Below are 26,109 nucleotides of genomic sequence, written 5' to 3'. Positions count from 1 at the left end.
ATGTTTTCTTTTTGTGTACATTTGTATATAATGAAAGAGAGATGCAAAAGCGTTTTCCAGTGCGAGAAACAAAAATAGAAATCATTTTTAAGTTGTCACTATGTATGATATGTTGTTTTGTGTACATGAATATGTTCATTTCGTTTTTTTTTTCTTCTTCTTCACTTTATATATATATATTAAGTTTATTATTTTTCAGAGGAGAAAATAAGAATTAAAAAAAAAAGAGAAAAAACCCTAAGTGTTGAAACTGTGTATCATCAGATATTATGTTATAAGGAATAAGTTTTAAAAAGATTTATTTATACAAACAGAGAGAACAAAGTAATAAAGTAATTCGTTTAAAACGATCCGTCGTTCTGATTTTTTTCCCCATCGAAATTTGGCTAAACTGCAATTGGATTTTGAATATAGATGTTGGCACTACTAAACTAAACGTGTTTTTGTTTTGTTGTTTTTTTTTGCACCTGACGCTTCAATTTTGAATTCAAATGTGCGTCACGAGAACCTGTTGCTGCACGTTTTTAGTTGAGAACGGTGAGAAATCGAATCGAATATTTTATTAATCTATTTAAATAATAACATTCGTTTATTTGTAAAAGAATTGGTAATTGTACTGTTTTGTTGACGGCAGTTGTTTTTCAATTTGAAACAATGAACGTCAACGACGGATTTTTTCGAAATTGGATGGTGAAATCGAAGAAAAATCAAAGAGGAAAAACCCTGAACCGTAAGAAAACTGTTACTGCTCTGTTTCTGATGAAATCTGTTAACAGTTGATCTCTGATGATCTCCAGTATTGACCGTGCAAGAAGGACTATCCTCCGAACAGAAGAGGACTAAACGCCATGGCAACGTTTTCGATTCAACTTCCAGCGCCAGCTCTGATCTGGCGTGGAAGAACAACAACAATAACACGAAGACAAGTTTGAATGGATCTGCTTCGACAAGATCGAATTACTCATCTGCTGATGGAAAGATCGTGCTTGGTAATGTGTAATTCGAGCAAATATGAATATGATAGACTTTTGATGTTTTAGCAATTACCGAGGGACGCGGGGAGGCCTCGTGCGAAGTGGGAATAGCCTGCTTGAACATCGCCGAATCATCATTGGTGCTATCGCAAATTTCGGATACATCCAGTTACGTAAACGTTTTGACGAAGATCAACATTATGGGACCGAACGAGGTATTATTAATAATAGTTTAAAGTTGTTCGAACATTTTCTATGCCTCTGCAGATTGTTATACCATTGACTATGGTGCAGAGTCGATTGACTGCGAAGTTGAAGCAGCAGTTCCAAGGTTTAAAGATCACGGCTATCACAAGGCAATGCTTTAACAAAGCGAACGGTATTGAATACGTGAAGAAAGTTTGCGCGCCCGCTTGGAACTCCATCTTCCTGATTCTGCAGCACAAGTAGTTAATGAAACGATTGTACGTATAAATATCTAACTTTCGTTCGTTCGCATCTTTCAGATATTACGCGCTGGCAGCGACGAGCGCCTTGTTCGCGTACATCGAAAGCAAACTGTACAAGTACTTTGCAAGCGAATCGATGAAGGTCGAGTATCAAGAGTCCGAGGGTTACGCGATCATCGACGTCTTCACAGCCGATAAATTGGAACTGGTGGCTTGCGCCTTGCCATCCTCCGACTCGAAATACTCCAGTCTCCGGGGAATACTGAACCATTGCGTTACGAAGATCGGCTCTAGAATTCTTCGCGCTACGTTGCTGCAACCACCGTGCTCACTGCAGGACATCGAGGAGCGACTGGATTGCGTCGAAGAGCTGATCCGTAATCCAGACAAGATCTATGCAATACAAGTTAGCTCTTCAATTTTCTTGGATTATAATAATGATTGAAATTCAATTGCAGGAACATTTGAAAAAGTTGACCAACGTGGATCAACTTCTGACGCTCGGAACTATTCTTCCGGATCAGGCGAACAACTGCTCAGGTCGTCAGCTGAATTACATAATGTTGTTGAATTCGCTGCTGAGATTGCTCGAACCACTGCTGGAGGTACTCGAAAACTTGCCGCAGCAATTCTTCGTCGAAGTTAGGGAGTGTTTGGGATGCGAGGAATTGGCTAAATTGAAAACAATGGTCTCAGAACTGATTCATTGCGAGGCGTCGCCTAGGTCCGGTGAACGCGGCACCATGGAGAGGTGCTTCGCCGTCAAAGCCGGCGTCAACGAGTTCTTGGACATCCTGCGGGAAAATTATACGAAACGCCTGAACAGCATGAACGGTAACAACCGCAATTTTTATTATTAATTTTAACTTTTTTTTTTAACTCTTGTTCGTAGAGTACGTTCAAGAGTTGGCGCGCGAGCACAATCTCAACTTGAAGTTGGTGGAAAACACCAAGAAGGGTTATCACATCGTTCTGCCGCTCGACAAGCGCGAGATGAGAGCTTCCAAAATGCCAATTCTGCCCAAGGAATTTATCCAGGTGCAAAGGTTGAACACGCAAATGACGATGAAGACGATGCAGATTCTGATGCACACGGCCCGTCTGGACGACGTCACCGTTGAAATCTTGAAATTGAGCAACGTGTAAGTATACGAGCAGCGAACAAATTATTGTATAGGAATGCATGCGTTTGCAGGATCATTTACTATCTGCTGCTCGAGACGCAAAAGAATCTGCCGATCTTCTACAAAGTGTGCGAGCTGGTGGCAAAACTGGATCTGATTCAATCGCTGGCGAAGGCGAGCTGCGATTTGAAGTACGTGAGGCCGAAGTTTCTCGATTTCCTTGAGATTCACGATGGAAGACATCCACTTCTCGATTACCTCTCCGACATCGAACCGGTGCCAAACTATACGGTAATATCTGTAAACTATATTAATTTTAAAGTTTTCTTTTAACATCTAACATCGTTAGTTCGCATCTCCTTACCACAACATGCACATAGTCACCGGCCCGAATGGTTCGGGAAAGTCGATTTTCATCAGGCAAATAGTGCTGCTGCAGGTGATGGCTCAGATCGGTTGTTTCGTGCCCGCTTCCTCTGCGACGTTCCGCATTGCCGACAGGATTTTCGCCAGGATTTACTTGGAGGATAACATGGACTGCGGTGCATCTGCATTCACCCTGGAAGTTCGTTCGTTTATGCAATTAGAATTTCTATAGATCTGTAATCGTGTACTTTAAGATGAAGGAGATCAAATACTTCCTCACTGCGATGACCAAAAGTTCGTTGATAGTCGTCGACGAACTGTGCCGTTCCACGTCGATCAAGGATGGAACAGCACTGGCCGCTGCCATCTGCGAGAAATTCATCACGCAACCGGCTTTCATCTTCTTCACCACTCATTACACGGACATCACCAGATTGTCGCAACTATACTACGGCGTGCAATGGTATATATTTCCATATTCGAACTGAAATCAAAAAGAAAGAGAGTAAAATTGTTTAATAGTTGGCAGATGGAGGCCACCGTTGTGGAAGGTCCCAACAGGAGACATCTAAAGTGCACTCACCGAGTCCTCCCTGGAGTTACTTGCCTCAAGGAATACGCCATTTACTTGGCCAAATGCAGCTGGCACGAAGACACCATCGAAGACGTCGAACTTATCCTCGAGCAACTGCAAAAACCAAAAGATGTGAGACTTGATTCGGTGATGGATACATAAAAAAAATATAAACTTAACTTTAGCTGCAGATGCGGTACGCCATAGAACCACCGGCTCGCCTCAAATACGATCTGGAATCGGAACTGAAAATCATGAAGAGCAAATCAGAATTGACCGTTTCCGCGCTCCACGATAAGCTAACCGCCTACCAGATTGATCTAGAGAAGTTCGGAATCACGATGCGATTGGATGAAATACGTGCACCTGGAGGGAATGAAATGAAAGCAGTAGACAACGATATGCAGGATGATGATGATGATGACGACGATCACGTAAACGTTGAAGAATATGAAAATGAAATGGAAATCAACGAAAAGTACGTGCTCGAATTCGAGAGTTCAAAGAGTTTCGTTACAGCAGAGGTGGAAGCAGAATCGCCGCATCCAGATAATAATAATGCATGCGATTTAAAAAAACCCAAATCACCGGATTTATTATCGGTGAATGAGCTTCAGTTTGCCGTGAATCTGCTGCGAGGAGAGAATTTCAGGACTTCAACTCCGATTTCGAGTGTCCGCAATATCGATAATGGGGAATCGGAAAAAGTCGACGATGTGTTGTTGGAGGTCGTGCAGAATGAACAAAGTCGCGGCTGGGAAAATATAGAGGGTCGCTCATTTGATTGCACGAAATTGGTGAACGATTTCATCGAGAACCCGAAGCACATCCTCTCCGATATTTCACGGATCATCTGCGAACTTTCGATGGATTCGCGTCAGTGCACGGAGATGAACGAGATTGAAAAAGATTCTGACCGAAAGGAGGATATCGACGACAGCATTTTCCTTCAAAATACGGTGCCGATCGACTGCGAACAAAGTTGGCAGAAGGAGGAAAGACGCATTTGGTCATTAAATATTAATGCAGAATTCGAAGCGAACGACAACGTGAACGATTCGATTAATTTGAATGACGAATGGATTGCGAACAACTCAAAAAATGGAGGAAAATGTAATTCCACATTGCCAAAATTGGACGCGTTTTCTGTAGATTTGGGAAATGCAGAATTGAGGAATATCGATGGGGGGAATGTTATTTATGAGTCGCCGTCGTCATCATTGATTGCTGGCGGTGGTAAACGATTCAAATTGAATCTGGAAACCGATGGTAGCAATCAAATGATGATGAAACCATTATCAAATATATTTGAGGAGCCTGCGGCCTTTGCCGACTTCTCCTATCAAGACGAGGACGGACGCATAAGTGTGGAAAAGCACGAAAAAGTTAAACCAGCACGACCGTCATCGTTGAACGAAGAATTGTCTACGCGGAATACGGATTGCGAGGATGTAGGTGGAGGAGCGGAATTTTCCTCCTTCGACGATTATCAAAGTAGTTTACGGAAGAAGGCGGTGCACGAGTTGAGCGTGAAGGAGATCAACAGTTTATACCGAGCGAAGGATATGGAGCTGAAGGAGAGCGGTGACGTGGAGGCATACGGAAACGAAATCGCGAACAGACCGAACGCGAAACAGATTCGAGCGATCGAGAGTATCGCGACGGCGTTTCGAACGGCCAACGGTTCCGTCGCCATTCCGAGCACCTCCAAGAGGAAACCGAAACGCCCGAACAAGTCTCGATTTCAGACGCCGCTCAAGTTTGGCGCTTCGTTCGACGTGAGCGTCTTCAGCGACAAGAACTCGACGATCTTCCACGAATTGATGCGATCGGATAAAAGTGGACGCGGCGACGATTTCGATTACATGAAATTCAAGGCTACATTCGATAAGAACGCGACCACCTCGTCCTGTCCTCATCGGTCGTCAGATGGGAAAACCGATTTCTACAAGAGAAACGAAGACGAGATGAACAGAATAATGCAGAAATATTTACAAGATAAGTGAAACTATTTTACATTATTTAGAGGCGTTAAAGGGGGATTCGAAAATCTTTTGAGGGTTGGAAATCAAGTTGAGTTGTTGCTTTCGTTGTATTTTTTTCTTTTCTTAGAAAAGTGCATTCTTTATTTATTTATTATTGGTTCGATTCATCCAGTAGTATCATTATTTTTCCTTTCTCATTATTAAATACAAATGCTCTATAGATGGAATCTGTATGTACAAATATTTCGCGTGCCCATCTCGTAAAACACGGAACATTCATATATTTTTTTATATATATATATATAATTGTACAAAAAATAATATTATTATATTGAGGATGGAGGGCGGGAAGGGGGTTGGGGGTGTGTGTGTGTACGGTGTTGATGGTGGTAGTAAGTAGTAGTAGTAGTAGTAGTAAATACAAATAATTATTGTTTCTTCTTTAGGCCTTTTTTGATGAAATATATAATAGTACAATGTTATAATAACACGGAAAGAAATAATAATAATAAAAAAAAATAATAATTAAGTAACAGAAAAGAAACTTATCGTTCGCATTCAATGAGACCTCACTCGCTCACTCACCTCACCTCCATCTATCATCCACTCATCCTTCGCATTCTCACTTGTGTCATTTAATTGGCTGAATGCTAATAACATCTCTTCGATCTGCTGTTAATGTTTTCATGGAAAATACTAAGCACAAAGTTGTTTGTTTAAAATACTTGGATAGATATAATCAAAAATGAGAATAACAAGACATCATTTTTGTTATTTTTATCTGTCGATTATAAACATTGTGGAAAGCTGCCTATTACGAGATGAGATGAAATGAGGAGGAGGTGATGGTGATGGTTTCTTGAATTGGAAAAAATCAATCACTTTTACAAAAGGAAAAACAAAATTAAATTAATGGCACATAGAAAACGAAACATTGTTCCAATCTCTCTCTCTTCATTCACTCGAACAACAATCGTTCTTCTTCTCGCGCACATTCTTCTGCTTGCTTCCATTTTTTCTTCTTCTCTTTTTTTTTGTTGTTATTTTCTGTTGAAAAATACTGTTTTTACCTACTAAAAAAATATATAGTATATCTACACAATTCACAATTAAAATATAAATAAGATTTTCTTCGTCTCACATTCTCATCAATTAAATTAAAATATACAAAGTGTTACAATTCGTGTTGCATTTCCATATATACATATATTTCTAGACATACATGCATATATATATATATATGTATATGTATAGGAGCAAAAGTTTCCTCACCTTCTCATGCCCTATCATAAATATTAATATAAAAATTCACATTTAAATAATTAGAAGGTTGAGGGGTTTGTGTGTGTATGTGTGTGCATTTGTATGACGGACGACCTGTGTCAGTGGGTTTTTCGAATTGTGATTGGAGGAGGACGAGGGTTTACTGTCATGCTTTTCGTGATGAAAACTAGTTGTGAAGTGATAATCACTATTATCCTATAATAGTCATTAAACCCGTTTCTTTTGTTTTCCAAGTATCACAACGAAGAGTCAGAGGAGATAAAATTAAATATTGAAAAAAAAAAACAAAGAAATAATAAAGGTCGTCGTAATAGTATGTAAATGTAAATAATGCTAGTAGTAGTTGTGGAGAGAGAGCTCTAAGTGAAATCGCCTATAAAGGAAATCATTTCCTTTACGTTTCAAAGAAAAGGCACTTCTTATATCGTGTAATATTTGCGTGCGTGTGTGTGTGTATATGTGTTTGGGAGTATATGTACATCATATATACATATATATATATATATTGCAACAATCGTCGTCAAACCGAGACAACCAAGATTTTAGACCGTGTGGACGACATCGCAACAGCAGACTACTAATGTAGAAAATGACACGGAAAAAAGGAAATGAACAAAACGGAAAATCGTCGCGCCTACTAGAATAAAAACAAGTAATAAATAATATCTACATGAAATAAAATCGTCCGCTTCCACACTGTTTCCTCTTTTCCTTATTCTACGCATTCTCTCTCTTTCTCTTACACACACACACACACACATACAGTCAAAAACACATTTTCAATCAATCTTTCTGCAAATTGTGCATCCCATAATCGAGATTGTGTCCTGGTCCCGGTGATGCTAGTGGTATTTTGCTCTCTTTTGGTCGAACGGTCGGCCGCCACCGTTCACCCGTTTCGCACTTCCAGCGAAATGGATGGGCGCGGAGAAGGTGGTGGAGGACGAGTTGCTGCTCGAGGTCGAGGAGGATCAGTCGATCGGTTTCACGAGGGCGTTAATCCTGCCTTCCCATAACGGAAGGACGTCCGTGTCGTTGCTAACCTTCAACTGGATGGCCTGCTTGTCCAATTCCTCGCATTCAGTTTTAAAAAAGTATCTGCAGAAAAGAGAATAGAAACGGTCATTCATTCTCCTCTTTCACAACATCATCAACTTACTCGTAGTTTCCTTTCTTTGGTAGATACTCCTTGAATTGCCTGAGTGTGATCTGTCTACCAGGAATCTTGGTCCTGTAGGGCAGTCGTTCATCGCAAAACGAGAAAACGACGCTTGTCACTTCTTCAGAGTCGTTGGTGCTCGGTCGCGGACCCCGCATCGATTTCCTCAACGTCGACTGGCTGCTCTGCGTCTGCATCTCCGGGTAGTATTTTCTGCAAACACAATCAATCGAAATAAGTTTCTACTAGTCCCAAGTGCAAATCTGCTCCTTACCTTTGCCTGGATCTCGTCCTCATGTCATCCTCCTTCAGTCTTCTGCGCGCCTCCTCCAGCTGCTCGTCAATGTTGGGCGGCGGCAGCAGCGGCATACCAGGATCGGGCATGTGCCTATTGGTGGTGGGCGAAGCGGCCGCATTCATGATGGGATGCGGTCGGTGCTTCGACGATGACGACGACGAAGGTTCGCTGCTCGTGTAGCTCGCAGAGTTCCGGCAATCTACATCCTGGTGCCACAACCTCTGATTCTTGGCGTGCGCTGTCGGCGGCACATCAGAGTACACGGAGACGCCGCTGTCAGTAAAATCGTTCAACGTCTTCTTCGATGATGTCACACTACTGCAACGGTAAAAGAAAGAACATTACATTAGCGATGATCAGACGCACACGACGTGCGTTGTACGTACCACCGTCTGTTTGGATTGTTGCCACGCATGAAGCGGTCGCGTTCCGGCATGCTCTTCGACTTGACCATGACCTTGACATGATCGGAACCCTCGGCGTAGTCGTGCACGTTACCAGAGTCGCAACTGTACAACGAGAAACCGTCCTTGTCGAGACGGGCCGGTTTGTCTGGGAAAACGCGGCACACGTGCGCATCCAAAATGCCTTGATCGGTATCATCCTCGACCTGCAGTCGCTCCCTCATCACTTTGGCCAACTCGCGGAATTGCGCTCCCCGTCGACTCTTGTCGTTCACGTTGACGGCGTTCTCGTTCTCCTTCATCTTCCGACGGAGCCTCTCCTGCTGATCCTGATTGCGCTTCAAGTTCTCCAGCTTGTCGATGAGGATGTTGGCGAACTGATCGGGCGGCAGCGGCCGACACTTCTCCATGTCCTGCCGCTGCGTCCTCGGTATCAGCGTCTCCTGCATGTGCGTCTCCCGGTTCATTGCCGCATTCTGTCGCACCCTTCGCGCTGCCCTGTGCCTCTCGTCACTGCGTAGCAAACAAACAAACAAACACATTATTACACATTATGTCAGTTGCGCCTGTCACAAAAACATTCCTATATTTCGCGTACGGAAGCAATCTGCTGGCGCAAAGGATCCACATCAACAATCCGAGCGCGCAAAGGTTCGGAATCGGCAAGTTGCACGATTTCCGTTTGGATTTTGGAGCGTACTCGGAGCGTTGGAAGGGGGCCGTCGCAACGATTGTCGCGGAAAAGGGGGCATGCGTTTGGGGTGCAGTCTGGCGGATCGACGTGCGGGACATGCCAAGTCTGGATCGGCAGGAAGGCGTTCGTACCAACCAATACTTCCCGCTGGACGTGGAGGTGAGCCTTGCAAGCAACGCGTGCTGCAACAAGACGTACACCTGTCGCGTCTACCAGCAGTACCGGACGGAAGCGTCAGGGGTCATTGATTTGGCCAACCTCCCTCTGAACAGGAGACCCTCGCCCGCCTACCTGCGTACCATCCAGTTGGGTGCGGAGGAATCGCGGCTGCCCGAAGATTACAAAAAGTACTTGGCCGCGATCGCAGACAACGGCTACGAGGGTGATATTGAAAACAACCTCAAGTTGTTAACCGATAAGACCAGCACCACTACCAATAACTCGAGCAACTTTTGAATCATGCAAACTAAACTTGAAAAAAATAGAAGTAAAAAAACAGCCATGCACATATAACAGTACCTGTGTTTTCTTTATGGTAGTAGTAGTAGTAATAGTAGTCGGTACAATAATTATACGAGTATACGAACGAATGGGATGCGATCGAAGATACTTACATGGAGCTTCCGGTCCTTGACAATTTGTCCGATTCTGTGCGGGCGTCCGAGTGCGAACTGAGCGACTGTATCTCACTGTCCTGTCTCGAGACAGGATTATAAGAACTGTACTGGTATGGATGAGCGGAACCTCTGTACATGCTGAACATTTCGCCAAAACGCAAATATACGAAAAAAACGAAAAGTACGAGGGAAAAAAAATCAAAAACCAATTAGCAAAAGAAAAATACAAACAAAACAATAATCAAATAAAAATGATAGTAATTATAGCATACAGCCTAAATATGTATGAAAAGCTGCAGGCAAGAAAAAAGAAGGATGTGAAAATGCTGAACTTACTTTGCGGCGTAAGCCTCGGGTTTAGGTCGCACGTCCATCGCGCGATTCTTCTGCGTGAGAAGAAGCATGTCCTTGGTTAATTTCATGGGGCCGTCGAGGGTCGGTGTATCGTAGCCGGTGCTGGTGCAACCGGTACCCGGAGTGTGACCATGCGCGAGCTGCTGCTGCTGACTGAATTCCGAATCCTCGTAGATGATCGGCAGAGGGTCAACGCTACACGCAAGACTCGCTTCTCTGGAAGATCTCAAATCGCCGCCCGTAGGATTTTGGACAGTCTAAAATTGATACGAATGTTAAATGTCTAATCAACATTTTAAGGATTATACAAAACGTACCTGAATGTAATACAGGTACTTGTCGCTTTTAATGAAATTGGCGTAGGTGGTGAAGTTGATGTGACGTTCCACCTGCGCCTGAGCCTCATCGTAAACGTTCTGCACTTCCGACGACTTGACCCGTCTCGTCACCTCCCTCTTGCAGTCTTCACCAATAGGAAGAGCGGATTTAATGAAAAAACGCCTGAAACAAAAAAAAATCAATATTATTCTGTGCCGACCTCGTGGGTCGGGATCACGCTCGAACTCACTTGTATATAAATTTAATAAGTTGGGTTCGGTTCGGCTCGCTCTGCTCGCGAAGTCCTTCGCACGCGAACCAAAACTCGAGCGCATCCACGTGCGGCTTTCCCTCTTCCTTGAGGTACTCTTTGAAGAGATCCACGCCATCCGGATCCTCCAGCAGACAGTGGAGCGATCTCGCCCACTCAAGGCACGCCAGCGGTGAAGCATTTCCATCGTAGCATCGTTCCTCGCGCGATGCTATCGACTCGCTGCTACTCTTGTAATCTACAAATTGACAAAAAATATTATTATAATCCATTGCATCGATATGCACAAATACCATTACCATTTTGAACGACCGTTTTCCTGGGATGTCCCGATTTTGGCGACGGATGATATTCCATCTGGCCAAAATCCGAGACGTACGGCACCCTTTCCTCCCCAGGCACCGGTGGCCTGGGTGACTTCCTATCGAACACACCACTGTCGAACACATGGCTGGGGTTCTGCTGTCTTCGGCTCATGATTCCTCTCTCCACGTCCACTCACTCTCTTTCCTCTTATTTCTACACTGCTGTTTCTTCTTGCGACAACTACAAGCCAACAACTTATGCTTCATTTCGATTGGAAGTCTGTAAAATCAAATAAAAATCAAAATATTAAAATCAAGCTCAATATAAAAACAAGGAAATTAATAATCAAGTAAGATCTAACTAATGTTAGATAATATTAAATTTGAAAATGGAATAAATAAAAGGAGGGGCAGAATAAAATGATCCCCTAATTAAAATGGTGCAGTCCCGTGCCCATCACATGAATCAATTCACAGCATCCGGATGGGAGAGAAAATGGACTCAACCGAGAGAGCTCAAAGAGGGGTGGAGCAGAATGAACCGATCAATACTGAGACTAAACATTCCATATACATACATACACCATTGTAATTGCAAATAATCATAATGAAAAACCTTATAATATCATGGGTGTGCAACAATGGAAAATATAATTTTTAATACGGGGCCATAACATAAATACTGAATACACAAGGACTAGGTAAAAACACCTCTAAACAAAAGCATTCCAGGTAGAATATACTTACTAATAAAGCAATGCAAGTCAGATGTTTTATATATTAAAAAAAAAATGCAGTTGCCACACACACACATAATATATGTTTTCAATAATAAGGGGGGTTGAAGAAGATTCACTTTGAACTCACCATTGTTGCAAGACAAAAATAATGAAAGTAAAAAGAGCTGATGGAAGGTTGCGACAGCTGATGGATTTATGAAATTTAATATGCACTCAATAATAGTATTATGATTATGCCTTCAGGTATATTTATATATCCTATTATTATATAATAATGGAAATATTAATTTTTATAAAAGAAACACACAGAACACTCGCAGAGAGAGAGAGAACTCTTATTGTGGTGGCTTGTGCCCTGATGGACAGCGCAATAAGAAATGAGAGCCATAGGGGAAGGGAAAGCTGCGCAAGCAAAAATTCACCCGGATGAATTCATGTGGGGTGGACCCAATTCAAGCTCCTTCAATCGATGCACAGATTATTACTAAACAGAGCAACATGAGAAGGGTACATTTCAAGTTGATGAAGAGTATCTGAATAGTACAGCATTTGAAAATATGATGTGTTACTCATGCATTCATTATGTTTGTGTAACTAAGAATGCGAAAAAATTGTTGTTGTTTTCACGATAATTACGATTAGGTTTATATCGAAAGTAACCTTTTACTTACTGGGACTGCATCATCTTCCCGAAACGTTCCACAAACAATTCGGTAGAAGCGAGCAATAAAACTGTCACTATAGTAAGAAAAGTTTTTGACAAATTTCAAACGGTCCCGAAAGACGCGACCGCATCAGAGCGAGCGCCCTCTGTCCAGCCCGAAACTAATCAAAGCAAAAAAGAGACGACGAGACGAAATTGGAGAAAAAGTCAAATCAATTAGACAATTCCGAACAGCAATTAAATGCAATTGAACGGCCCCCCGAAACGTTTAATTTATTCACGGTTTTAAATTAAACGCAATTGAACGCGCACGTCGCCGCGACATCTGACGGGATAACTTGGATTTAATATGTAGCAGCAATAAGCAGAATTTGAACATTATCGATGTTATTGTAGAATATAAGAAAATAAAATGAGCAAATTAAAAGAAACAATCGATAATCATTGGTTGATGAACCAACAGGTGTTGAATTTTGATTTAGTAGTACGATCAGCGGAAGTGGAATTAGTTGACAGCGCGGGAAAGTTCGAACGTGATTGAGATGTTTCGAGTCTATCAGAAAAAAAAATATATGAATGTAATGAATTTTGAGCTTAAGCTCGGGGGCATACAGGTATGGGTCGAGGGAGGAAAGGAAGGCGAAGAGGAACATAATGAGCGGTTGCGCCTCGGGATTCGGACACCTTTGAAAATTACAGAGTTCACGGCGTATTATGGGGCTGCGGCGTGTCGAATGCGCGTTACCCCCATGGAAAATTATTACCACGAAATGAGAGGAAAGAACAGCCGTTACCGTGTGTGAGTGTGTGTGGGATTATTTCATGATACGCGACGACGAATAGAAACAAACAAAATGCGGTAACCACGGCAACAATATCAACAGGTTGGCGCGACGGAGATGGGGTTAGAGGAGGGTGCGAGGCGGAGAAAGATGAGAGGCGAACGTTAATAACCATAAATAATGCGAAGAAGAAGAAGAAACACACTACGGCGAGGTGAGACGGGGAGGACGATCGTCCGTCCGCCGGGCAGCAGCGGAGGCGAAGAGGTGGTTTTAATGCTTCGGAAGACGGCGTTATTTCTTTGAAGCCCAGCGGCGGTCATCACTGGTGCAGCGAGCGGCGATGCCGCGGTTGCTGACCTCCACTAGTCTGTCAAACGCGGCGACGACGACTGCGGTACCAAAACTTTTACGTTCACAAACGCACGTATACAACCAGAAGAGAGAGCATAAGAAGGACGAGTGAGCATCGTCAACATGCAGCAACCCCTGAAATAAATGCAATCAGGGAAAAAAACAAAAAAAAAAGAGTCTTCCATCCCCTAAACCGAACCACTTCGAACGCACAGCCACCCACACCCATACGACAACGTATTAAACATTCAAAAGCGTTTCAGAGCGTGAAAGGAATCTCGTGTACCGGCGCCAAATGGCGTTTACATGTTGCCAAATTTACCAAACTCTTACTAAATTTCCATTTTCCAGAGAGACAGAAAAAATAAGACGAAATCGCCAACCCCACAATTTCCTTTAGTACCAACAAAAAAAAAACTATCATCGAATCGCTTAGATTAAATAACATTAGCAAATCAAAACAACTATGGTAGTTAGGTGATGTCCAACACGCACTTGATGTAATTTGTCAAATAACAAAATACACTTCTTAAATGTTATGAAACAAACATAATTACTACCAAATAAATCATTATTAATGACTGGCATTATCTATTTGTATACGCAAAATCGGAAAGGAGTCGTGACGTTGAGTAATCGAATATGGAAATTGTTTTTTTATATTATTATTATTATAATCCCGCGGGAAATCGCACGACAATTATCAGCTGATTCACTTCTCTTTTTTTTTGTTTTAATTTCGCCCGGCACGCGAATCGCAATTAGCTAATGAAGATGTATCCGTTAGGGGTGGCGATCAGGTCAGAAGGGGGGATCACTAATTAGCAAATTGTTTGGAGAATTGTGCTGCATATACAGTTTAGCGGTTTTAATTAAACAAAAACAAAAAAAAAAGAGGACGAAAAGACAGAAAGGAATATACACACATGCACGAGAAACAAAATAAACAGGAAAATTTAATAATGTATGGATGCGTGTGTGCGTGCGACAGAGAGCCGGCCGTTCTAGGGATAGCAGTGGTGTGTATTGGGACGCTTGTTTACGTGGGCGAATTGCTCAAAGGAGGATTACGGGGGATGATTAGTAAATAGACCCGATAATGTGCATACGGCGAAACGAAAGAGCGAGCGAAAGAGAGAAAAAAAAACACAAACATACACACACACAATAACAAAAAAACCTTTTCGGGCTTATCTTAGTCAAACGCAAACAGAACAGGGTGGAAGGGCAGCAGCAAGGAGTATAAAAGGTTCGCGTTTCCTCCTTGGATTCGCAGTCAACCGACGATCAACCCCCCACGACTAACTAACAACAATAACAAAAAAAAAACGAAAGATGCTTTTCATCCGATCGCAAATGGCCACCATCTTCGTAGCTATCTTCCTGACATTCACGGCCCTGACCGCGGCTCGCATCATAGAGGTAAGAGAACGGTATCATCTTCGAATACGAACACTAACTAACACGACCCACACAAGCAGGATCCTGCGGATCGTTGCATCTGCTTCAGGAAACCCCAGGAGGCGGAGGCTCTGCTCAGTCTTTTGAAGGAGGCCACTTCCATCGATAATCAGGTCAAACGCAACAGCGAGATGACCGGCAACCTTATGCAGCTCAGCAATTTGATGAAAATGTTGAAATACAATTGAGGACTTTTACCAAAATGAAAAATTTGATGCGATTGTAAGTTGACGAAGATGAATAAAGAAAAGCAAATTTAAAAAAGAAAACACGCTAATTAAAGTAAAATTAAACCCAACGCAGCAATTTCCAATTAAGAAATAAATAATTTACCAACCAAAATGTCAACAGTTCCGATGGATGAGAACCATGGAGAAGAGAAGGAAAATCTCGTAACAAAAGCGAGCGCCACTAAAAATAAAAATAATCTGAGCGCTATCGATGGTTAAGGCAACTTATCGCTCTACGATCTACTGTTCTACTGTTTTTCAATTGTTGCTATCTATAAGCGGTGGCGTCGTCGTCGTTTTTATCTACGAAATCTGCAAGCTACTAACTCTCAAATCTACTTACTACTATTCCTTAGTTTATTCATAAGCTCTATTAAAAAAATTAGCATATGGAAGAGATAAAGTCAGATAATTAGAATAAATAGATTTATCTCGTTAGAAAGATAATGTCCGGATAGATATGTGTGTGACAATTTATATCAATTAATTTGCAGTTAAAATTGATGGATAACACGTAGAGAAATTGTCAAAGGAAAAGTAGAGTTTTATATTTGAAAATTGAATAAATGAGGGAAGAAATGCACTTGAAAGAGAATAGCGAAAGAAGAGAGGAGGAGGAGGAGGAGGGTGGCTTTGCGTGCAATAATTGAGAAAAGAAAATGAAATAATGAACAAAAATAAGTGGGTGGAAGAGAAAGGAAAGTCCAAAAAAAAAAGTACACACACAGATAGAGTGGATATATGCACTCAGAAGAGTACATTTAATATGAGTGACTGTGTGTGTGTGTATTTGCAGGCTATTATTTGCGAATTGCGGTGCCTTTTAACACGTCGGTTCATCATCAAAGACGCGGGCGGCCCCTTTGAAACGATTGTGGACATAAAAATTATAACTCCCTTTGATGACACCGAAACGACAGTTTGAAGTCACTTTACTTTGTGACTCCTTTCTTTATTGAAGAACAGCGGGAAGGGTGGAGGAGGAACGGGAAGGGAGGGAAAAAAATAGTAGAATAAAAGTGGTTGCGGAGGACAGAGATGATGAAGAAGAACGGAAAAAAAATATATCACACACACACACGCGCTCATTTAGTCCCATGGCGTACTATATAGTCTGAGCTCATCTCACGATTAGAGTACTTTGGGGATTCAAAGGAGAGATAAAAAAAATAACAAAATGTATATATCTGTGTGTGTGTGTAACACGTTTGGAATTCTACAGAAGAAATAATTGTGAAATCCCGAGTGGATTTAATCTCGCAATTTTCTCCTTCCCTTTTTGTATGCGTGTGCATTAAGTTACCTTTTGTTCCGCACACATTCTATCTACCTACAGGATGCACCTTTACTATATATTCCACCACTTTATTTCATTCTCTGATTCACTTCTTTCTAATTATGCTTCTCTTTTTTTTGTGTGTGTGGTGATTTCACCGAAACGGAGATGGCAGATGGTCCGTGGGTCCGGGCAGCTGCCTTCGAACTGATCCGTTTCCGATAAAAACGAGGAAAGAAAGAGCGGAGAGAGAGAGATTCGATTCGCCTCTCTCTAGAAGACGCTTGCTAATCATCCGGTTGGGCTGCTGCAACCGATGTGCAGGTGACGTTTAGCCTGAATGTAAAAATTTAATCGAAAGGGGGGCGACATTTTAAAAGGGAAACCGATGAAACGTTTAATTCGAAGACTACACGTCGTCGTCGTCGTCGTCTTGGGACGCGATGGAATATATCTTGGACAACTTAATTAGATTCCAACGAAAATAGACGACGTCTCGAATAGTGCGAGTGAGCCGTAAAAACATACAAGAGAAGAAAAGAGCGAGAGAAAGCGTGTAGTGTGCGTCGACGTCGTCGTCGTCGTCTGCTAGCGCCCACGACACCAAGTAAAATACAAACGTCAATGTCAATGCAGCAGTTGACGGTTGTTTTGTCTAGCCAGCAGCGTTACGTACGTACGTACACGCACATGTGATTGCTCCGGAAATTTCAATTTAACCAAATTTAGAGCTAAAAATTCACGCAACACACACACACAATTAGTATATAAAGTTCGTTTTACCTGTCATTGCTTGAACCTATATCTGGGGCATCATGACTGGCTACGGGCCGAACGTACCTGAAAACAAAAGAAAACTTGTATTAATATATTTTGTTGTTGTTGTTAATATTCCGTACGTAACGAGGCGACAAACAAACAAAAATGTGCTTATGCTCACGTACAACATTTTTCATAATCGACCGAAAAAAAATATTAACCGAAACGGCTCAAGGAAAATGAATAATTTAAACTAAATATATAGTGGTTAGTTGATCAATTTCCAAATTAACTTAGATCGACAGGATTCAGTTAGTGGTGGCGGCGGTGCCAGAAGAGCAGAGTAATAAAAATAAAAAGGGACATCCTCAGACACATGTTTCCGTGCGTGTGCATATGTCTTTTTATTTTTGCTTCTGCTTCTTCTTCATGCTTTTTTTTTCCATTTCGTCAAATGGGATTAAGTCTCGCACGACAATTAAGGTTCGTTTGATGTTCCGAACCTAATTTTAAGTGAACTAAAGTAGTTCTGTTTTTGTACGAACGTTGCGGAAGTGTAGAGAGAGCGAACGGCACGTGGACGTAACACCGAAACGATTCCGATCAATTAAGGCAATTAGGTAGGTAAGAGGACAGGACAATTGAATCGTACAATGATGATGATGATGGTGGTTGTTTTCGGTGGTTGTGCGAGTTGTACATTCATGCTTAGACGAGAGAAGAGTACAAGTGTGCATCAGATAAAAATCGCGCGGCTATCCAGGATCACTTTGTTCTTTATCGGCGGGGCCCGTCGCCGCGTTGGGGGCTTCGATAGTGTTTATAAGTTATCAGTTTGTGGCCGGCTTTGATGTCGAGCCGACACGCCGTCCTCCTCTCATTCCCCACCACCTCCGCCGCCTTCTCCTTCACTCTCGCATACACAAACGAACGAACACATACGACGACGACGGCGGCGGCGGCAGCGTTGTTGATTCAATGCCGCGCATTTATACGCTCTCTTGCAGCAATAAGAGTGCGGGCATCCTTCTCTGACCAATTAAAACCGGTATCCAAACGACCTCACGAGACACGACACGAGGAGAAGAGAGGCTACAAACTGTTGTTGCCGTCGTTGTTGTTGTTGTTGCAAACCGAGAAATAAAGAAGAAAAACAAAGCAGACGAAGAAATGTCAGTCGAAGAAACGAGAAATTCCTCTGCGATCTACCACCAACCAACCATTCATTCAAACGAGAGAGAACACACCAACTCGATTAATTAATACCAAACGTCAATCCAACTAATTTAAATATCCGAGCATTACTCTCGCTTGCAACAAACTCTGCGTGTAGAACAAAAAAAAATGAAGAAAATTTCAATATTAGGTATTGAGAATGACAAAAATGTGTAATATGATATTGCAATTCCGGAACGGTCAAAACGATATTGGAAAATAATCCTGAACTGTCGAGGTGTGAATCAATATGCAAGAGGGCGACGACGACGATAAACGACGTAACACAATTATTGATCCGATTTCCATTTAAAAATAGTAACATGCACCCCCCCAAAACAAAACAAAACAAAACAAAGCAACACCGGGAGGTGGTAACGCGACGAAAACGAAACTAAAAAACGGAATCGATGCGAAGCGGTCGCGGATTGGTCGTCGCGAAGCTTTCCCATTGGTACGAACGTAGCGCCATTTTCTTTGTTTGCTTTTCGCAACTTTAAAACAAATGCACCCCTCGTCGTCGTCGTCGCGACGTCGCGCGCGAAACAATACGCGTTGATTTAAACAAATTCAGAGAGCGTCGACGATGTGCACAGACCAAATATTGAAATTTAGAAAAAGAGAAATTGCATTCTACTTTTTGCACGTAGATAGTTTAAGGGTTGAACTTACGAGCACCGCTTAGACCTATGAAATATTCAAGGCTCACGTGGAAAGGGGTTGCTCACTCTTTATCCGAGGGCGCGAGTTGAAACAAAACAACAACAACGACACAACTGAAAAACAAGAATTGACTCTCGACACGAGATTATAATTTCAAAACCTACGCTCGGGAAGAACAGAACGACCAAAGAACAACAAAAAAAGAGTAATAATAAGTAAGAAAACAAAGGCGAAACTAGCCGAAACAAAAGGGGGAAAGTTGGGAGCACGCGATGCGGGATTAACATAATTGGGCGAAATTTAACGTGCTTTCGCGCCGCGCCGCTCCGTCTCCTTTCATCATCAAACAGAAAAAGTTGCGCTACTCTCGTGCATTATTTACCTATGTGATTTTTACGTTTCGAGCGTAATGTGCGTGATGGGTGACTCGAAGGGCGGCAGCAAAATAAATTATATATGTTGTGGATTAGAAGGAAATGAAAAGAAATTAATATGAATATTTCATATGATTACAGGCGAAAATACTTTCAATCTGAGCGAAGAAACGCAATTATCGAGCACGAACCAACAACAATAAACAACACATGATTTGATTGGGGATAATTGGGGCAAATCTTTGGTAAAACTTTTATCGAAGAGAATGATGCAACAATGACAATCATCAAAATCATAGTGAACCAACCGGTATACCATATTTGATGGATGAATGGAGCGAGCGACCGAAACCTCTCCTCGGCACACAGGCGCTTTCGTTTGAGTGCGTCTGGTGTGTTGTTGTCCCGATCTTTGTCTTGCCACCATCCCTGTCTCTCTCTCTCTCTCTTACATACACACGCACACACAGTTACTCGTCGTTTGTTTCCATCTTCCTCTCCTTTTTATTTTCGTGAAAAGCCGCCACCTGAAACCAGTTCCGAGCAAGAAGGAATCCTCCGGTCGGGCCCGATAAAAACTAAAATCGCATCAATTCCGAAGAACCGACGACGATGGCAGCGGCGGCGGCGGCACATCTTACAAACGAAGAGAAGAAGTAGAAGAAAACGAAGAGGAGGAGGAGGATGGACATGTATACGGAAAGAGAGTGTGTACGAGTGAGAGAAGCTGAATGAGTGAGTGAGAGCAGGAGGCAGGCAGGCAGGCGATATGATGTCGGCGCATTCCTCCGAACCATCCTTCGGAAAATATGATCAAATTAAAGACCGCTTACTTACTTTTTAATTACACACGACAGGGAGCGGTGCAGGGCGAGACAGAGAGAGAGAGAGAGACGAAGGAGAGAAGACCGAAAGGAAAAGATAAGAGATCAAGCGCAACCGAAGCCATCGAGAAACAAAACACGACAGAAAAAAGAAGAAGAAGAAAGGAGAAGGAATTAAAGAACATCAAAAACCCATTGCACGGAAGCGTCACGTCAAATTTGACGTTTCAACATTTTACGTGAAACGCAGATACATAGAGCAAGAAAGAGATTACCAAAATATCATTTACACATTTCGAATATTATTTTCGAAAAAAATATATATATACAAAAATGTCAACTTGACATTGACACCTGTCATTAATGAGTCGAGATTGACGTAATTAATTTTACAGTTTCAGCAAAGAATATCGATCGCAACGAAACCAATTAACGTTTGAACCGAATAATATACATTAGCAAACTGGCGCAAACAGAAGGAAACCCAAAATTAATTAATTAAAAGCACATTAAGTAGAGTTTACATTGTGCAGCGGCGATGATGCTAGATTCTTAATTAATTGAGAGAACCATCAATTTTATAAATTGCTTTTAAATATAAATGCAATAAAACGGAGCAACTATTACGATAAATTGAAACTTATTAATTGCTTTCTCAAAAAAAAAAACTATAAATCAATTAAGACATTGAAACACAAATTGGTATCAATTCGCAAATTAATTTATGTTTCTATTGAAAGTGTCAAAAACTGACATCAGATTAATTGCTCCAATAAATGTGACATTCGATCATTCTCAAATAATCTATATATAGGTTTGAACGTCAAACGTAATACAAATTAAAAGGCAAATTGAACTGGAAATTATTTACGAGTAAATGCGACATTTGCAATCTAGAATGTATTGAAAACAAGATGAATTTACTTTCCAAATTGAAACGTCATCCAAGTTATTTGCTTATTTTCAAAACAAACACTGCAGACAAATTGGAAAGTTAACTTGTCAAAAAAAAAATGAGATGAAAATAAACCAACCCCAGTCCAGACCGAAATTGCATTAGAATTATAGAAAATACCTGATGACAATAAGAGTTAACGACGTTGGAAAACTTTTCTTCTTGGCAACAGGTAAGAAACAGGTGATTTTTGAAAAGTCAAATAAGTGATGTTTATATGACAGTTGTTAATGCAAAGTAAACCGAACATCTCGATCAACGAAAGGAGAATGTCAAAGTTGGATTGCGCAATAGGGACGGTAATTGACCATCTCTTTTTCTCTTTATTGCTCATCGTCTCATCGTCGTTTTTCAACGCGAAGCGCGGGTTTATTTAACTGTGAGAAGTATGAATGTCTGTCTCTCTCTCTCTCTGTGTGTATGTCTCATCTTTGCTCACGTGTGTGTGTGTGTGCGAGCGGGCAATAAAACAAATCCCGCAAACTTTCATTCGCGCTTTGATCTTCGCTCGCTTGCAAAACCGGAGGAGGAAGCGAGACGCGAAATGCGGGAGCGGCAGATGAACGAGAGAAAGGGACGATAAAGCAAAGAAACGAAGAACAAAAAAAAAACGAGCCGAGTGCATAATAATACCACTAATAATAAATGTTTTTATCTTCACGGGCGAACGGACGGACGGATGATGATGATATTTTTCTCCTTTGCCCCTTTCACGGCGGTCGCGACGCCGCAGCCCCAGGTAAGGATAATCCTCACCTTTTAAGCCACTTAATTTCGTTCTTCTCTCCTTCGTTCACTCTCTCTTACAAACACACCCCTCCGTCCCGGATTCCATTTAACCGTCGGAATTCTTCTTTGGAAACCGAATGCATACAACCAAATTTCCAACTCGAACGCCAACAACGGACGTGTTGTTTCTTCCTCGTCGATAATTTCCGCCCAGCGACGATTACAATATATAATTTTTAGGTGAATTTGAAACGCAATTAACGGTAGGTGGCGGGATTCGAACGTTGTTATTATTGTTGCCCGTGGCAACCGAGCAAAGGGTATGAGCGTGTGTGTGTATGTATAGAGAGTGTAAGAGACAGAGAGAGAGAGAATGAAGTATGCCTTGTGCAGCGCTCTAGACGAGCCCACGTATTAAAAGGTTTGGGCTTTTTTTTCCGAGAATTTCGTCCCTTTGGGAACGGTCGCAGCCTCCGCGCGCCGCTCGCTCTCTATTAGGAAGAGAGAAGAGAGGCTTTAACAACGTACACACACACACACTCATATTATATATATAAAGAAGAAAATAACTGAACCAGCGAAGACTGAACCAACCAACCATCCATCCATCCATCCGCCTTTCCAACGCAGCTGCAAATGCCAACCAGACCAAACCAGAAGTGACGGCCATCTTACAGAAGAGAGATCACAGAAATGAAGAAAATCTAATAGTAAAGCGAATCAATCTACCAATACCAATTAAAATGACCAATTTTGGCACCGTACGTCAAAAGAGATATTCCAAAATAACAAAATCATAAATATGTCAAAAAAAATAAATGAGAAATGAAATCGATATTCTGAATTGGTTCTAAAACGAAAGGAGAGATTGTGTTACACACGTTCATATCAAATTTAAATGCGTTCATCATTTTCTATAAGCTATATTCAAATTTTAAATTGATACTAATGTCAAAATTGACATTAAGTAAACTGTAAACTTTTATTTTCTTTTAAAACAAAACATTCAAAATCGGGCCTAAACGCGAGAAAATCTTAAATCGTTTAAACTTTTAGATTATTTCAAATGCAAATATTCTGAAACTGCATTCCAAGATGTCAACAATTCAAATTCGACAAGATCTATTAGCAACAGAATTATCATTTCTTGTTTGAAAATTTCAATGAATTTAAATTTGGTTGCTATGCTGCTATCTAAACAGAGCGGTAATTATTTGAAATACTCAAAATTACAAGAAGACACAGTTGAACAATTGTTTTTGTGTAAAGCAAAAGAAAACATCTACGATTTTGAGCAATTGTTGCGAACGAACGAGGTAGGTCAATATTGAAAAAAAAATAGGAATTCGTGAGATAACCGCGCGCGAATTTATCGAAATCGGCGGCGTCTCGGGAAACAGAGAGATTTTTTCATAACCTACATAGAAAATGCAAACACGAGCAAAACGGAAGCTGTCACTATCGAAAACAAATGTATATATGTATATTATCGTATGGGTGTGTGCGTATCATATATACACTCACACATGTATTCGAAATAAAAATACGAAACGCACATGACGTGTGAGACGGGTGGGGGACTCTCCACTGCTGCTCTCTAACCTAGAAAATTGGTTTTTTGGAAAATTTCGAAAGGAAAACGCTCGAATACGTGTGTTTGTGTGTGCGCGCTTGATGTGCAAAATCCACGGCACGCGCGTTTATGTAATGCAATTAATTTTTTCGATCGTTGTTGTTGTTTCTTAATGTTTCCTCTCTCACTAAGGAGGAATATATGCGATAGAATGAGCGAGAGAATGATATATTTAGTGAGGGGGACCGACTTACCTTCTGATTATCGTCCGTGTGAAATGCGTCGGGTATGATGATAAATCCGTGGACTATTTTTACACAACAAATATAAACATAAAACATTTTCCGTTTTCCCCGTTTTCGTCAGCACTGAACCAGCAGCAACTTCATCATCAACATCATCATGATCGTCGTCGTCGTGGCCGCACTCACAGAAATACAACACACTAAACACTGCTGCCCGCCAGCACACACACAACACCACTCACGCGCGCCTACCTCTCCTCCTCTTCCACCGGATCCGAAGAGAAGAAAGACGATCGTACCGAACGAACTCTGCTGCTCCGCTCCACCGATGTTGCTGCTGCTACACTCCTTCAGCCTCGCAGCACTACTGCTGCTGCTTCTGACGACGATGATGATGATGACCGTTTCCTCAACAAGGAATCGCGATGACAACAGTAGATGAGGATCGTCGTCAAGGAGAGCAAACGCCTGCTCGGATCCACGCTGTAAAACGATTAATATTACCGAAAATTCTTGTTTGTGCGTGTGTATATACTGACGTTACGTTTAATCCACTACTGCCGTTGTTTACTATCTTCTCTCTCACTTTCTGTTTTGCTCGCTCCAGTCTTATTCTTTCGAGGGGTTGTTGCTGTTGCTGCTGCTGCTGCTGCCGCTGTTGTTGTCGTTTGATGGAGCGGAAATGAATAGGAGAGGTGCGAGAGCGAATGAGGAGCGGGAGTGGGGATGGACGGACCGAGTGTTGTCCCGAAAAAAAAAAGAAAAAAGGTGGCTAATAATCGGAATGAATGAATGGGATAGAAAATGTAATGATATAAGTGCGTTCGGTGGGAGGGAATTGAAAAGGGTCCAGCGGTGGGGGTAGATGTTGTGTTAGGGGGGCAGAAATAATAAATAAATAAGAGATGGAACGAAACTCGGCTGCTGCAGCTCGCCTCCACCACCACCACCACCGTCGTCGTCGTAGTCTCTTCTACTGCTCTCGCTACTAATAATAATAATGATGATAGTGTTTGCAACAATAATAATAATGTTAAAAGACAAAGACGGCGATATGAAGCGCGAAGTGTGTGTGTGTGTGAAAGAGAGAGAGATAAAGATAGAAGGACGCAAAGGAAGAGCGCGTCGTTGTACGTGTATTCAGCCGACCGTCGCCATGAGACAGGCACACACTGAACGAGGAACAACCAAGGAACGGGCTCAGGGCAGGAGGCAGCAAGAGGAGGCCTTGCTGGCTGCCTGCGGCCGGCCGAACGTGACATAGAAAAGCGCACGATCGACGCGCTACCTGCCGGACGGAACGCGCGCGACAATCGAACAAACGTCAACGTTTAAACAATTTCGATTGACGAATGTCTCAATCGTTCAATTCGAATAAAATACACACACATACCTATCCATATCCTCCAACATTCCTGTATTCTCTGATATAAGTTTCCATTTTCGCTGTAGATCGTCTCCAACGTACGTACGGGGTGGACGAACGCGAAGTGCGAATTATCACTAAACTGCACTAAACGATTAAGTGGTGCAAACTTTGTGCGATTAAAATTGCTGCTCTAAACTGAAACAAAAAAAAAACAAACAAACTTAAATTTGACGTTTCAAAAATTGTTTTAAAATATTTAAAGATGTTGGCCTAAAGGCAATTTCTTTTCAAATAAACGTTATAAAAGTAAAGAGCAGATAAATATACCTGGTATAGTACGGCTTCGATCAGTCCGGATCTGTTATTGTTGAAAACTTAAAAACAAATTCTTCTTGCATGTTCGCAATGCAACTAGAAAACGATTAAATGTTGCAAACTTTATGCGATTAAAATTGCTGCTCTAAACTAAAACAAACAAAAAACAAAAATCAAACTTAAATTTGACGTTTCAAAAATTGTTTTAAAATATTTAAAGACCTAAAGGCAATTTCTTTTCAAATAAACGTTATAAAAGTAAAGAGCAGATAAATATACCTGGTATAGTACGGCTTCGATCAGTGCGGATCTGTTATTGTTGAAAACTTAAAAACAAATTCTTCTTGCATGTTCGCAATGCAACTAGAAAACGATTAAATGTTGCAAACTTTATGCGATTAAAAT

The 26,109-nt window shown here is 41.7% G+C and overlaps 2 protein-coding genes and 1 pseudogene across 7 annotated transcripts; 2 read left to right on the top strand and 1 right to left on the bottom strand.

Annotated features, from left to right (window-relative positions):
- Positions 1-654: 654 nt before the first annotated feature.
- Positions 655-5,899, top strand: LOC108558536 (mutS protein homolog 4-like). The gene is made up of 12 exons (XM_017915472.1): positions 655-730; positions 798-982; positions 1,025-1,189; positions 1,242-1,420; positions 1,481-1,829; positions 1,882-2,257; positions 2,316-2,565; positions 2,619-2,838; positions 2,897-3,112; positions 3,168-3,376; positions 3,436-3,619; positions 3,673-5,899. Exons 1-12 carry the CDS (start codon positions 655-657, stop codon positions 5,491-5,493), a joined length of 4,230 nt encoding a protein of 1,409 aa, XP_017770961.1. The 3' UTR covers positions 5,494-5,899.
- A 1,077-nt stretch (positions 5,900-6,976) lies between these two features.
- LOC108558537 (axin) lies at positions 6,977-25,522 on the bottom strand. 6 transcript variants are annotated; one of them, XM_017915475.1, is made up of 12 exons: positions 25,414-25,522; positions 24,560-25,008; positions 24,030-24,503; positions 11,171-11,456; positions 10,851-11,109; positions 10,600-10,783; positions 10,265-10,539; positions 9,926-10,066; positions 8,600-9,130; positions 8,190-8,531; positions 7,916-8,128; positions 6,977-7,854 (listed from the first exon to the last, which is right to left on the bottom strand). In XM_017915475.1, exons 4-12 carry the CDS (start codon positions 11,346-11,348, stop codon positions 7,728-7,730), a joined length of 2,250 nt encoding a protein of 749 aa, XP_017770964.1. In that variant the 5' UTR covers positions 11,349-11,456; positions 24,030-24,503; positions 24,560-25,008; positions 25,414-25,522; the 3' UTR covers positions 6,977-7,727. The 6 variants fall into 6 exon arrangements, with proteins under 6 accessions (XP_017770964.1, XP_017770963.1, XP_017770962.1 ...); XM_017915474.1 differs by lacking the exon at positions 25,414-25,522 and adding an exon at positions 17,467-17,523 and having other exon boundaries at positions 24,560-25,328; XM_017915473.1 differs by lacking the exon at positions 25,414-25,522 and having other exon boundaries at positions 24,560-25,328.
- On the top strand, positions 9,142-9,821 carry LOC108558538 (annotated as a pseudogene).
- Positions 25,523-26,109: the final 587 nt, after the last annotated feature.

Source organism: Nicrophorus vespilloides, unplaced genomic scaffold (genome assembly GCF_001412225.1).
Source record: "Nicrophorus vespilloides isolate i.1.1-1 unplaced genomic scaffold, Nicve_v1.0, whole genome shotgun sequence".
Taxonomy (NCBI): Eukaryota; Metazoa; Arthropoda; class Insecta; order Coleoptera; family Silphidae; genus Nicrophorus; species Nicrophorus vespilloides.
The sequence above is the reverse complement of the archived record's forward strand: the minus strand, read 5'-3'. Positions and strand labels throughout refer to the sequence as shown.